This window comes from Dendropsophus ebraccatus, chromosome 8 (genome assembly GCF_027789765.1).
Source record: "Dendropsophus ebraccatus isolate aDenEbr1 chromosome 8, aDenEbr1.pat, whole genome shotgun sequence".
NCBI classification, from domain to species: Eukaryota; Metazoa; Chordata; class Amphibia; order Anura; family Hylidae; genus Dendropsophus; species Dendropsophus ebraccatus.
Genome location: NC_091461.1, coordinates 24575330 through 24589809, shown reverse-complemented (window position 1 = coordinate 24589809; position 14480 = coordinate 24575330). Strand labels below are relative to the sequence as shown.

At 43.8% G+C, this 14480-nt stretch overlaps 1 protein-coding gene across 1 annotated transcript in view; it reads right to left on the bottom strand.

Annotated features, from left to right (window-relative positions):
* The window catches only part of DOCK1 (dedicator of cytokinesis 1), a 302766-nt gene that overhangs the window by 62255 nt on the left and 226031 nt on the right, over positions 1-14480 (bottom strand). The window contains exon 33 of the mRNA XM_069980039.1: positions 10323-10471. Coding sequence (XP_069836140.1) covers positions 10323-10471 — 149 coding nt within the window. The remainder of the gene's footprint in view (positions 1-10322; positions 10472-14480) is intronic.

The following is a 14480-nucleotide window of genomic DNA, read 5'->3' as shown; positions in this document are numbered from 1 at the left end:
TGCGAAAATTCGAACGATAAGCGTTCCGTGTAAACGCAGCATAAGTTTAGTTGGCTTACTTTAATGAACCTCTCACCACTGTTATGCTGCCTTAAAAGATGAGAATATGGACAGAATATGGAGAATGTGAGAATATGGACAGGTAAGCTGTTTCTTCTAGCATGAGCGAGTTACGGGAACTCCCGGAAGTGCCATAGGACTCCATTGTTAGTGCGTTACAATACAGTCTATGGCACTTCTGGGATTTCCCGTACCTCACTTGCATCAGAGAGACCCCCTACCTGTCAGTATTCTCAAAGAGTATCCTGCTCCACTGACAAAGTGGTATAGGTACCTTTTAATGTGCTAGCGACCGCGATGAGCATGAGTCCATTATGATAGATGATAACATGTGAAACAAAAACTATGTGATCGGTGATATACAGACCATGGAAAAACTCAAAGATATCGATAAATGTGTCAACAGTAACATTAGCTCAACTCTGAGGTCACAAAGGTTTTCTGTGTTATGGAAGAAAACAAGGCAGAAGTCATGTCTGACATTTATGCACTTTACCTTAAAGTCAATGGTCAATCAATACATGAAGAGAGATTCCCCAGATAACCTCTAAAGCTGAAGAAAAACCAAGTGATACAGGACATTACACAACATCAGATGAAAATATGGTTTGGAGAAAAGGATCTACAGGATACACAATGGGCAACTTTGTGCTTGCAATTGTCAGCTGCCTTCTGTATAGTGGGACCAGTCCAATTCAGTGGTGGGAGCGGATAACTCACTAGCTGACTTTTCCTATTGGTCAGTAAGGCCTCCATGCTGGCTAATATACTGTCCATTCCTTCAATATGTGAAAACTGGAATCTTGCAGCATATACAGGATATAGTGTAATGCTTAATTTCTCCTGCAGGGGAGCTGCAGAGGAATCAAATACTTACTGGCAGGTTACAGCTTAGTTCTCGTACACCAGGGCTGTGGAGTCGGAGCTAGTTTTGGCTGGAGTCGGAAAAAAATGTGCAGACTCCAGCTTTAAAAAAATCTTTAAAAAATGTAGAACTGAATTTTGATATGAATTTTACAAGTTTTGCTCATGAATATATATTACATAAGGGGGGTCACTATTTGGCAGTTTGTTTCTGAGCTGGAAGAGTCCATTGTGTGGGGGGAGATCTGTGCTGTTCTCTTCCTGGATGCTGGATGACTGTATATGAGCAGCAGTGTAATATGAAGATATCCTGTGTAATATAGAGGAGGAGGAGAAGACATACTGTACGTAGTGTAGCCTCTGTGCTCAGTGTGGTGTTTTCTCTCTGGGAGAAGATTGTGTGTTTTTCTTCAGTGTTCTATGGCTGCAGGTGTGTGTGTGTGTGTGTGTGTGTGCGCGCGCATGCTATGGCTGCAGTAGGTTGTGTGTGTGCTATGACTGCAGCAGGCTGTGTGTATATGCTATGGCTGCAGCAGGCTGTGTGTGTGTGTGTGTGTGTTCTATGACTGCAGCAGGCTGTGTGTATATGCTATGGCTGCAGCAGGCTGTGTGTGTGTGCGCTATGGCTGCAGCAGGCTGTGTGTATGTGTACTATGGCTGCCGCAAGCTGTGTGTTTGTGTGTGCACTATGGCTGCAGCAGGCTGTGTGTATGTGTGCTATGGCTGCAGCAAGCCGTGTGTGTGTGTGTGGTGTGCGCTATGGCTGCAGCAAACTGTGTGTGCGCTATGGCTGCAGCAGGCTGTGTGGGTGTGGGTGTGTGTGTGGATGCTATTGCGTGACCTTCTATATCCCTGTGTGACTTCTATATCAGTATGTGTGACCCCTCTCTATATCACTATGTCTGACCCCTCTCTATATCACTATGGCTGACCTCTATATTACAGGTATCTGGCATTGTTAGCAGTGATTCTTTAAGTATGGTGAATATTTAGTTAGAAACATAGAAGACTGTGAGCAGGAAAACACCACCTGCTCCATCTAGTCTAGTTGTGAGTAGTTCAGGACACGGAGGCTGGAGACTGGATGCATCCACTGCACAGACAGGAGAAGCTGCTTTATATACAGTATTCCTTTATTCACTCAGAAGTCACCCCAGGTTCATGTACAACATTAGGGAGAAGCTGCTGAGCCAGTGATATAAATAACTCCCCTGGTATACGACTGGTTATTTATGAAGGAGCAGGAGTCGGAGTCGGTCCTGATAAAATTTAGGAGTCGGAGTCGCGGCTTACTGACTCCACAGCCCTGTAGTACACATCACGTTTGTAGCCCAGAAATGTTAGCAAAATGTGATGTCACAAATCTGTCAACAGATTGATTTCAACGACTGATCTCTTTGGTTAAATCTTTTTTGTTAGAGGGGTTTTCCAGCGATAAGTAAATCCTACGATATCCATCCACAGTCATCAGCTCTAACATTTAATTTCCATGTTGCGCTTCCACAATTTAAACAGAAAATGGTCAGCCTATGTAACGTCCTGGGTAGTGTTGATCGGAGCTGTCAAACTGTTTGGGTTTGGCAATGTTCTCCGAACCTGAACGCTCAGCATTTGATTCCCTGTGGCTGCAGAAGTTGGATGGTGCCCTAGGGAGTCCTGCAAAACATGGGTACAAGCATAGACTGTATACATATTTTCCTGGCAGCCCTAGAGCTGTATCCACAGGGAATCAAAAGCTGAGCATTCAAGTTTGGAGAACCTTGCTGAACCCAAACAGTGTGACAAGTCCGATCAACACAAGTCCTGGGTCCTCCAAGCTAAGAGATCTTTGTAGCTGTCCTCATGGGGTATTTAAAAATTCTAAGCCAAATGACCCCTAAAAGTAACAAAACGAACACCACAACCTAGCATTAGCGGCAATGTGCTTCCCTGTCTAAACCCAGTGGCTGCAGGATATCCAAGGGATCTGTGTTTTGGTGTGCCTTACCTTCTTAAAAAGACATTACATGTCCACTAATGTTAGCATTCGCAGTCAGCCCCAGATTATTGTGGCTGCCTGTAAGAACCTCACACTGGCTGGGGACTCGCAGAGCGGCGTAGTCTCTACACTTAGCTGTCTCGGCCCATTAAGGTCTCTGTTCAATTAAATCTTAATGAGTCCCGTTCTAGTTACTTAAATGCTCTCTGCACCAATAATTATTAAGCTCGGTCTTTCTACTCACCTGCACGGGGAAGAACGTAGTGTCGCACAATAAATCCACAATCCCCACTCACTCCTACAAGCAAGATGTTCATTTCCATCACAAACTTATTAAGCATTTGAGCCTTTTATTTTTCCTTCTGGTCCCTGGAGGAACCCTCAGCTAAACATCATTTCACTTTGGTTCATTCGGATAAAACCCTTATGCTTTATCCATTTAATTTCTGCTATGCTGTTTCACTGTATCTGTCAACGGGCACTTTGTAAAGATTGCAATAAACCACCCTTCCTGTATACAGAGTCTCTGTACACATTGGGGATGACCGCGGTGACTGCACGCACCCTGTGCTTCATCTACAATGGCTGCGAATCCTGTGTATTTCTCTCTGTAAACTTCTTTACTCTCTCTGTCTGCTGGATACAGCACATTTAGGGCCCTATTACACGGGACGATTATCGTTTGAAAAATCGTTAGATCGTTCGGATTTGAGCGAAAAACATTTAGCGTAATAGAAGACAACAATTAAACGACCAACGAGAAATCGTTAGTCGTTTGATAGAATTTGGACCTATTTTTATTGTTGATCGTTCGCATGGAATAAGACGTCGCTCATCCTTCCCTGTAATTGGGCGAACGATTTCAGGTCGTTCGCCATAGCGGTCGTTTGAGATCATTTATCGTTAATGGTCACAAAAATCGCTTTGTGTAATAGTACCCTTACTGTATATGCCTTCACAGCAAGCAAATCAAAGCAAAGGGTCACTATGAACAGCTACTACATGTGCTCAGGGGCGGTCTTGGCATTTCTGGGGCCCCAAGCGGAGTTGTCTGGGGCTCCCCCTCGACACGTGTTCCAAAAAAAAAAGACCGCTGTGTGTTGCCCCCAGTAGTATATACCCCTTGTGCGCTACCGCCAGTAATATATACTCCTTGTGTGCTGCCCCCAGTTGTATATACCCCCTGTGTGCTCTCCCACTAGTATATAGGCCCCCTGTGTCCTCCCTCAGGGGTATTTAGCACCCCTGTGTGCTCACCCACTTGGATATAGACCTCCTGTGTGCTTCCCCACTTGGATATAGACCCCTATGTGCTCCTCCAGTAGTATATAAAGCCCCTGTGTTCCCCCAGTAGTATATAGACCCCCTGTGTGCCCCACCAGTATTATATAGACCCCTTGTGTGCTGCCCCAGTAGTATATAGCCCCCGTGTGCTCCCCCACTTGGATATAGACCTCCTGTGTGCTCTCCAAGTTGTATATAGACCCCATTCTGCTGTCTCAAGTAGTATATAGACCCCGTGTGCTGCCCCCAGTAGTATATAGACCCCTCTGTGAAGCCCCAGTAGTCTATAGCCCCCCCTGTGTTCCTCCTGTTATATAGCAACCCTGTGTGCTCCCCCCCATTTATATAGACCCCCGATGTGCACTCCCCCAGTTAAACAGACCCCTGTGTGCTCCCCCTCCCATATAGTATATAACACAATAAAACAAACACTTGTACTCACCTGGGTCCGGGCGTCTCCTCTTCTCTTCACTCTTGTGGCCGCAGGAAGGGTTTTCCCTGCGATCACAAGAGGCCGCACTCCCCTTGTCCTGGCTCCGATGCTCCAGTGATGTTACTGGAGCGCCGGCAGCACAAGGACAAAGCTGCCACTTGTGACCACAGGGAAAACCCTTCCTGCGGCCACAAGAGTGACTGACAGGAAGGGAGCCAATGTCTCCCGCCCTGTCAGTGCTGCTGCATGTAACTATGAGCGCTCATTGCGAGTGCTCATAGTTACAATTCAGATGGTAGCAGCGAGCGGGGCAGCGGCCCTGTCCAGCGGTCTTGAGCACAAGAGTGGGGCGTGGGGGCACCCCTTGATGTTGGGGGCCCCAAGCGATCGCTTGGGGTGCTTGGTGCCAAAGACCGCCACTGCATGTGCTCACTGCAATGTGCACCAGCAACCATATGTAGCAGAGTTATACTAACTTTACTTTTCCTGCTCAATTATATTATTATTTGGTTTTTAGAGATATTTTGCATTTTCACCAACCGTTTCCCACATATTAGGGTATACTGATATCATGGAGGTGTGAACCTTGGTGATTATCTGTTTCTATACCCAAATGACAGCTTTTTACTCTGGTGGCCCCAGCCCATCCAGTAATTACACAGCCCCCCATCCATCAGCAGTGCTGCCTGTAATACTATGTTTCTCCTGTAGTGGCCACTGTTGGGAAAATGCTTGGCTGCCTGCAGCTTTTTTCTGAAAAATAAATTGTTTGCTGAAGGCGCTAGAAAAGTCCGCTGTGGTGATCTGACCTACCTGGAGGACCTATATTTTAAAAAAATTATTTCCTAAATGGAAAAAATGAAGCAACTTTCTAAATAATCTTCACTAAAGTGCAGAAAATAGTGTGAAGTGTTGGGAGAGCAGCTCATACAGACTGTAGATAGAGAGGTCAGCAGATACAGGGAGAATTGCATCAGAAGAATCACACAGGCCAGGTCCAAGTGTAGAGAAGAAGCAAAACTCTCACAGCAAAATATAAAGTCCTTAAAGGGGTATTCCACTCAGAATTAACCTTTAAAGAAAAAGTCTGAAGAAAATGATAATTTTCTAAAAGGCAGGGAGGAACACAATAATCAACCTGAACTTACCTCTCCCCATGCCTTTGCAGCACTGCCTTACCACTCTGGGCTTCATTGGGGGTCCTGGAGCCTGTGACTCGGCACTGTGAAGGCACTGGGAGAGGTAAGTAGTGCTTGTTTATTATGTTCCCCTCTGGCTTCTGGCAAATTATCTTTTTCTCTGGACTTCTTCTTCTTCTAATATGTTGCTGCCTGGGTGCAGAATATAGCAAACAGCCTATTCTTACCTTCCCACACTCTCGTGGTGTCCACCTACATCATCTCCGGTTCCTGGCTAAATGATCCACATCCACTGCCGAGTTGGACTCGTCTGGTTGTGACAGCTTGCTCAGCCAATCACTGGCCAGGGCACTCTCCCGTCTCAGTCAGTGATTGGCTGAGTGGGCTGTCACTGCCAGACGACTACAAGCGAGGAAAGAACAGCGGCGTGTTATAAATTGTGTATGCATCCAATATATAACCATGAAGTATAAATCTTTATTTGATACAAAAAAAAAAAATACACCAAAGAACAATTAAAAATGACCAAAGGTGGTCAATACAAAACCCGAGGTTATAGCTGTGCCCGCCAACCTCTTTTCTGTAGGGTCACTGCCAGGCGAGTCCATCTCAAAGCAGAGGTAAGACTGTTTAGCTTAGGACCAAAGATGACGTAGGTGGACACTGGGGAGCACAGACAGGTAACAATAGGTCGTTTGTTGTGTTCTGCACATGGACAGCAACATATTATTTAAGTAATTCATCCATATCTATCTCCTTAATTCATCCATATCTATCTCCTATCTATCTCCTATCTATCTCTCTATCTCTCTATCTATCCCCTATCTATTTCCCATCCATCCATCCATCTCAAAGTGTGTGAAATAGAAACAGGTGTAAACTCCCTATAGCAACCAACCATAGCTCAGCTGTCAGCACTATTAAAATGAAATCCGAATTGAGATTGGTTGCTGTGGGCAGTTTACACCAATTTCTATTTCACACAATTTGATAAATCTATGGTCTTGTGTTCTTCCCCTCCCTTCTCTCAGGGCTACATATAGCAACAGGTATAAAGGGGGGGGGGGAGTGGGGAGAGCATGCATGGATGACAGCTGACACCGGCTGTCTACAATCTGCAGGGTAAACACACATGGGCTGTGTATAGGTGTAGAGCAGGGGTAGGGAACCTCGGCTCTCCAGCTGTTTCTAAACTACAACTCCCATCATGCATGGACAGCCAAAGCTTTGGCTGTCCAGGCATGATGGGAGTAGTAGTTTTGCAACAGCTGGAGAGCCAAGGTTCCCTACTCCTTGTGTAGAGAGATGGAAACCCACAGTAAACTGTAGACTCCTGAATATGTATAATAGGAAGGAAAAAACAAGAAAGTCGGAACCTTTAAGCAGACAACATATCATGTGATCTGAAAATGAATGTAGACGTGAAAGTGCAGTCTCCTATAGTGCAATGTTTTTTAACTCAAGGTATTCAATAATGTATATAAAAATAATTATTTCCATGTCAACAACGTCCATATCCAGGATATTACATAAGAGTAAGTTATACAGATAACTGGGCTCTTCACAATGTATGTGTGTAATAAGGCTGACTGCTTTGACACATAAGTGATGGGAAAATGACAGCATCATTAACTTGTGTTCACTAAGCCGCCCTATGACTTGCTGTATCCCATACACACACTCCTATGTATTTTTAGCAGCGAGTACCCTGTAAACACCACAACATCATCCAATATAATAACTTCTCCTAGAGTCTGAGGACGGATAGAATTTGACTTCTTATAGAAGAGTCTTTAAGGTTTTTCTGTAGGAATGGATAGTAGTGGCAGCGGCAGTAAATGCTGATAGAATCCGCTGCCTGTCCACGCACACACACACACACACACAGTGACCTCCTGAGACTCAGCACAGCAGCGTGGGAGTGAGTGGGAGATCAAGGAGATGTCTCTTTATACAAGGAATGAAACGCGCTATGAGGCTTTGTACACATTTGCAGTCTAGCTGCTATTGTGCTGGCCCTGTGTATGTGTTGGAGGGCAAGGAACATCCTTAATGAATCCTCGAGATGAAAGCACTAAGGGTTTAACAAGACACAGTAACACAGGCAGGGAGAATGTAAAGGGTTTCCTTATGACGTTTATATAAGCAGGATTTATTATTTCCCGCTCCGGGGGCGTGTTGTCAGAATATCTTGTTAATATTGAAATTTAAAGGGAATTTGTAGTTTTACTTAAACTAAAGTGGTGGTCCAAAGACCAACATATATCACCTATCTACTGCTTGGACACCCACAATCATGAGAGCTAGGGTCCGACATCATGCTGCCACTCTTTTCTTTTGCAATGAGACTGATGGAGAGAACAGCACAGAGCACAGGTGTCCTACAGATGCTGTATAACCATAACTCCCATCATTCCTGGGCATTCAAGGCTTGGGTATCCAGGCAGGATGAGGATTGTTCTGCAATTGCTGGTGGGCCAAAGGTTTGACCCTTGTGACATAGAAAGCGAATGGTGCAGCAATGCACATACCTGACTGCCACTTCATTCACACCTGCATCTTCAGATTCATCTTTTGTACACTGAAACGCACTTGGTATGTATGATGTAAGAAATAACCCCCAGACCACCCCCCCCCCCCCCCAGTTATCGCTAAAACAAAGAGGCAAAATAGCTATACCCTTATGTTTCTGATTGGCTCAACCCAAATAGTGATTTAGTAGTTCTCGTTTAATGCGTTGGGGTCAGTTGTGTTTTTTAGGTGTTCTGAATGTGGCATTTGTCCAAATGGACTTTTATAGGACCTCAAAATAAAAAAAAATAATAAAACACACACTACAAAAACAGCAATCCAGCTACTCATACATTTACAGGGAAGGGGACGCAGAGTTGTGAGAAGTAGCTATTGTGTGCTACACTGTTATCTATATACTGGGACTACCAGTCACTGTACTCCTGTCTGTGTTATCTATATACTGGTGTCACCTGTCACTGTACTCCTGTCTGTGTTATCTATATACTGGGACTACCAGTCACTGTACTCCTGTCTGTGTTAACTATATACTGAGGCTACCAGTCACTGTACTCCTGTCTGTGTTATCTATATATTGGGGCTACCAGTCACTGTACTCCTGTCTGTTTTATCTATATACTGGTGTCACCTGTCACTGTACTCCTGTCTGTGTTATCTATATACTGGGGTCACCAGTCACTGTACTCCTGTCTGTGTTATCTATATACTGGGACTACCAGTCACTGTACTCCTGTCTGTGTTATCTATATACTGGGGTCACCAGTCACTGTTCTCCTGTCTGTGTTATCTATATACTGGGGTCACCAGTCACTGTACTCCTGTCTGTGTTATCTATATACTGGGGTCACCAGTCACTGTTCTCCTGTCTGTGTTATCTATATACTGGGGTCACCAGTCACTGTACTCCTGTCTGTGTTATCTATATACTGGGGTCACCAGTCACTGTACTCCTGTCTGTGTTCTCTATATACTGGGGCTACCTGTCACTGTACTCCTGTCTGTATTATCTATATACTGGGGTCACCAGTCACTGTACTCCTGTCTGTGTTCTCTATATACTGGGGTCACCAGTCACTGTACTCCTTTCTGTGTTATCTATATACTGGGGTCACCAGTCACTGTACTCCTGTCTGTGTTATCTATATACTGGTGGCAGCTGTCACTGTACACCTGTGTTATCTATATACTGGTGTCACCTGTCACTGTATTCCCGTCTGTATTATCTATATACTGGTGTCACCAAAAAAGCCAATATTATATGAAAAATTTGTGAAGATATCAAAATGGAAAAAAAACTGTGCAAGACACATAAAAATGCCACTATAAATGCTTAAAAGGACTTTCCAGTGAAAACTGATGGTCTATTCTCAGGCAGATGTCTGCCTAAAATTCATAGCATTCATTTTTGGAGAAAACCCCCCTCCCAGAAAACTCTTGAGAGTAGTTGCCCACTGCATTTTATCGTCTTGCAGATTTATTAACCAGCAAACCTTGAATCAATGGATTAAAGGGAATCTGTCACTAGGTTTATGACACCTCAAATGAGGGCAGTATAAACTAGTGACAGAAATGCTTAACAGATCGGTGTTGTTTTCGGTGCTGTATTGTACATTATTTTGTTTAGCCATTCTCCTAATATGCAGGAGAATAGGATTCTCACCACACCCCTCCCCCAGAAGCTGATTGACAGTTGCTGCCTATACACAGCATGGATAGATAACTGTCAATTAGCAACGGGCAGGCAGAGTTTTCTGGTGCTCATGAATATCGAGGACTACTGGGCTCACGCACATAATGGAGAGGACTACTTCCTGTCCATGTTATTTAGGAGGATACCTCTGGAGCAGCTGCACAGAGCAATGTAAGTGATACATCATTCTGTTCAGCTTCTCTGTTACTAATTTATGCTACCATGAGATAGGACAGTATAAATCTACTGATAGAGACTCTTTAAGTAAGAAACTCACCTTTGCGATATCTGTATATAAACCACCAACAAAATCATCATAACATAAGCTTTCTGTCGCCTTACCATCTGAAAACTCCTCGTAGAATGAAATTCACACTGCATCATGTCAAAGAAAATTGGGATGGTTGCTTTACGCAGCTCGGTCTCGGGGATCAGAGTCATTTCCAGTATGGGGCCCACCATCTCAGGAATGAACTTGATTTTGTGTTGACCTTGAAGGAAATTAAAAAAAAAAAAAAAAAAAAAAAAGTTGTAGAATCAGAGGACATAAAGGATGTGGAGGAGTGATGAAGTCAGAAGCAGTTCCCTCCCTCTGTAGGATATGTCCTTACATAGAGCAGATAACCTTCACAAGTGCCTTATTACAGTTTAACCAGTCTATAAGTACAATTACCAGAAAACTATCCAAGAGGGAATCGGAGACGGACTTACAAGGTTTTCAGAACCCAGGCACGTTTACTTGCATACACTGGAAACAGTTGTGGGGATTAAATCAGGCAGAGGGTAGGGAGGGCGTGCGGGCACCTCTGCTACATTGCCTGCCAGATTACAGATTCCACCTGTCGCACATTACCATCACCCACAACTATTACATCTCAATCTGTTTGGGCACTAAGCAGGCTTTATCAGAGGGGCTGACTATTTTTCCTCTTATTACCAATTGTTTAAAAGGAGCTATTGTACAGAAGACCCCACAGACACATTGTGTATAAAACTGAAAGTATATACTGTGTATTTACCTGTGAACATAGTTTTACTATATTGTACATAGAGAATGATTCTTAAAATAAGGTTGATTACATTGTAAATACTTTACATTACTGATCCTGAGTTATATCCTGTGTTATACTCCAGAGCTGCACTCACTATTCTGCTGGTGGGGTCACTGTGTGCATACATTACATTACTTATCCTGTACTGATCCTGAGTTACATCCTGTATTATACTCCAGAGCTGCACTCACTATTCTGCTGGTGGGGTCACTGTGTGCATACATTACATTACTTATCCTGTACTGATCCTGAGTTACATCCTGTATTATACTGCAGAGCTGCACTCACTATTCTGCTGGTGTGGTCACTGTGTGCATACATTACATTACTTATACTGTACTGATCCTGAGTTATATCCTGTATTATACTCCAGAGCTGCACTCACTATTCTGCTGGTGCAGTCAATGTGTGCATACATTACTTATCCTGTACTGATACTGAGTTATATCCTGTGTTATACTCTAGAGCTGCACTCTCTATTCTGATGGTGGGGTCACTGTGTACATACATTACATTACTTATCCTGTACTGATCCTGAGTTACATCCTGTATTATACTCCAGAGCTGCACTCACTATTCTGCTGGTGGGGTCACTGTGTACATACATTACATATCCTGTACGGATCCTGAGGTACATCCTGTATTATACTCCAGAGCTACACTCACTATTCTGTTAGAGGGGTCACTGTGTGTGTGCATACATTACATTACTTATCCTGTACTGATCCTGAGGTACATCCTGTATTATACTCCAGAGCTACACTCACTATTCTGCTGGTGGGGTCACTGTGTACATACATTACTGATCCTGAGTTACATCCTCTATTATACTCTATAGTTGCACCCATTATTCTGATGGTGGAGAGGCATTACTTATCCTGCACTCATCCTGTATTCTACTCCAGGGCTGCACTTGCTTTATTTTTTATTCCTGATCCTTTTTATTCTAAGGAGAGAAAAGGCTTCACCAGAGGTGTCTGGCAGCAGCTTACCCATCTCCCCTCCAATGAAAACTGTCTGACATCTATCTAATATATATGGTTAGCTTTGCTTTCTCACCTTTTCTTTTAGTCTACTGAACACAGTATAAGTTTAAAGTCTTTTCGAGCTTTGTAATTATGAAACAGAAAAAAACAATTTGTTCCATAAATGTTTATAAAAATGCTTTGTTTTGCTTCTACAGTCAGCTGTGTGGGCCCTATTTTCTCTCTATTCTTGTGCACAGTCTATGATTCTCCCTATCGAGTGCCTTGAATCTGCTCTCCTCTCTCTCTCCAGCATGTATGGGTAATCCTCCAAAGTTTCTCTCTGTGTAATCCACAGCAAAGAGCCTTTGCTTTAGCAGCAGGAAAAAAAAAATCATGAAAAAAATCAGTGCAAAAGTTGTCCATGACCTTTAAGAGGGATATTCCATGGTATTTTAAGTGTTAAAATAGAAAAAATTAAACTCATCTAGCCACGGTCCCCTACAGTTCCTAGTCATCTCTGTCTGGTCCCCAGGTCCTTTCTCTTCTTCCTGCTTCCAAGAAGAGCGCTCGATACAGGACTTGTCAGCTCAGCCAATCAATGGCTGCAGTGGTATCAAGACCAAGATAGTGCTTACTTTGGAAGATACAACAAGAAAGAAGATTGGAGGGGGGGGGGGTATTTTTCCTATTTAGAGGAGAAGTACTGTACTGCCACCAAAAAGTTATACAAATCCCCAATATACACTTATTACAGGAAATGTACATAAAGTGCTTTTTTTCCCCTTCACTTACTACTGCATCAAGGCTTCACTTCCTGGATAACATGGTGATGTCACTTCCTGGATAACATGGTGATGTCACTTCCTGGATACCATGGTTATGTCACGATCCGACTCCCAGGGCTGTGCGGGCTGTGGCTGCTGGAGAGGATGATGGCAGGGGGACACTGAGGGACACAGAGCACTGGAGGGACACTGAGCATCCCTCTGCCATCATCCTCTCCAGCAGCCACAGCCCGCACAGCTCTGGGAGTCGGATTGTGACATCACCATGTTATCCAGGAAGTGACATCACCATTTTATCCAGGAAGTGACGGCTTGATGCAGTAGTAAGTGCAGGGAAAAAAGCCCTTTATAAGCATTTCCCATAATAAGTGTATATTGGTGATTTGCATAACTTTTGGGGAGCAATACAATACTTTAATAAAAATTTTCACCAGACTTCTCCCTTAAACCCCTCTCCAGCACCATCCAATAAACAAAGTGCCCAAATACCCCTTTAAGAACAAGGCATATCAAGGCAGCTGGGTAAATTTCCTCAAACTACCTGAAACAACACAGATCTATTCATGGCGGAATCTATATATAAAGGCAGAACATAGCCTAAATGTAAGCAGAAAAACAATTCTGATCAAGTAAAAACTATACGGTACATTTCATATTTACATGTTCAAAGCCAAATACTAGAAGCGCAGAGTCCCGGTGGATGACGGCGTGACCCTGGAAATGTTTAATGGTTTGCAGCGCACACTTGAAGGAGCTGTAAGGCGCACTCCTTTTTCAGGCCTGTTATTCTCCCGCTTGTCTGTGACAGTTTTCATGTATTATGTCTGAGAAATGTCAGAGTCACCGCTTCAGAAAACAAATGCTCCTGACACGGAGTTATTCATCAAACACAGCATCAATGTCATAAAGTTTTCTGGAGGTTTTATTGCTCTTTTATAAAGACACCACAGAAAGCTAAAACTTTTTTTTCCCTAAACCTGGAAAGATTGTACACACATGCCAGGGATTTTCTCACAAAGGGAACCTGCTCACAAGACAGGTCCTTATTAGACCAGGGCATGTCTACATGTGGAAGCAGAGCTAAGGAGTGCAATAGTTAACAGCTAAATGAACGGCTCCAAATGTGCCAATCAGGAAGCAAGAAGAAATATGCCCCGCCCCCCAGGAGCTTCACTGCCTTAAAGTGTTACTGTCTTTCGGGAAAAAAAACTGTTTAGATTGCTGTGGGTACTTTTATTTATTCTTCTTATAAGACGGACATAGTGCGGACATAGATTGGAGCAGACGCTACGTGAACGGAGTGGTGACAGCCTGTTTCATGCTCTAAGGCGCTTCTACCGAGGTGCGTAGAAGCGTCTTAGAGCGTGAAACAGGCTGTCACCACTCCGTTCACGTAGCGTCTGCTCCAGTCTATGTCCGCACTATGTCCGTCTTATAAGAAGAATAAATAAAGGTTTTAGAAGACTTTGTGGGTGAGTGCAACTGCTTTTTTCTATATTGTTGGATTTATCATGGACTTTGTTAAATAGCACCCCCTATGTGGCTAAATCCAGTAGCTATCAGCCAGTGGTTACACATAAAAATGGTCCGAATCTGCTGAGGTTCGGGTTCGTACGAACCCGGACTCTCTGCAATGATTCCTGCTGTCTTAAACCTCCGTGCAGAGGTTGGATACAGTGGGAGGACCGCCTGGAA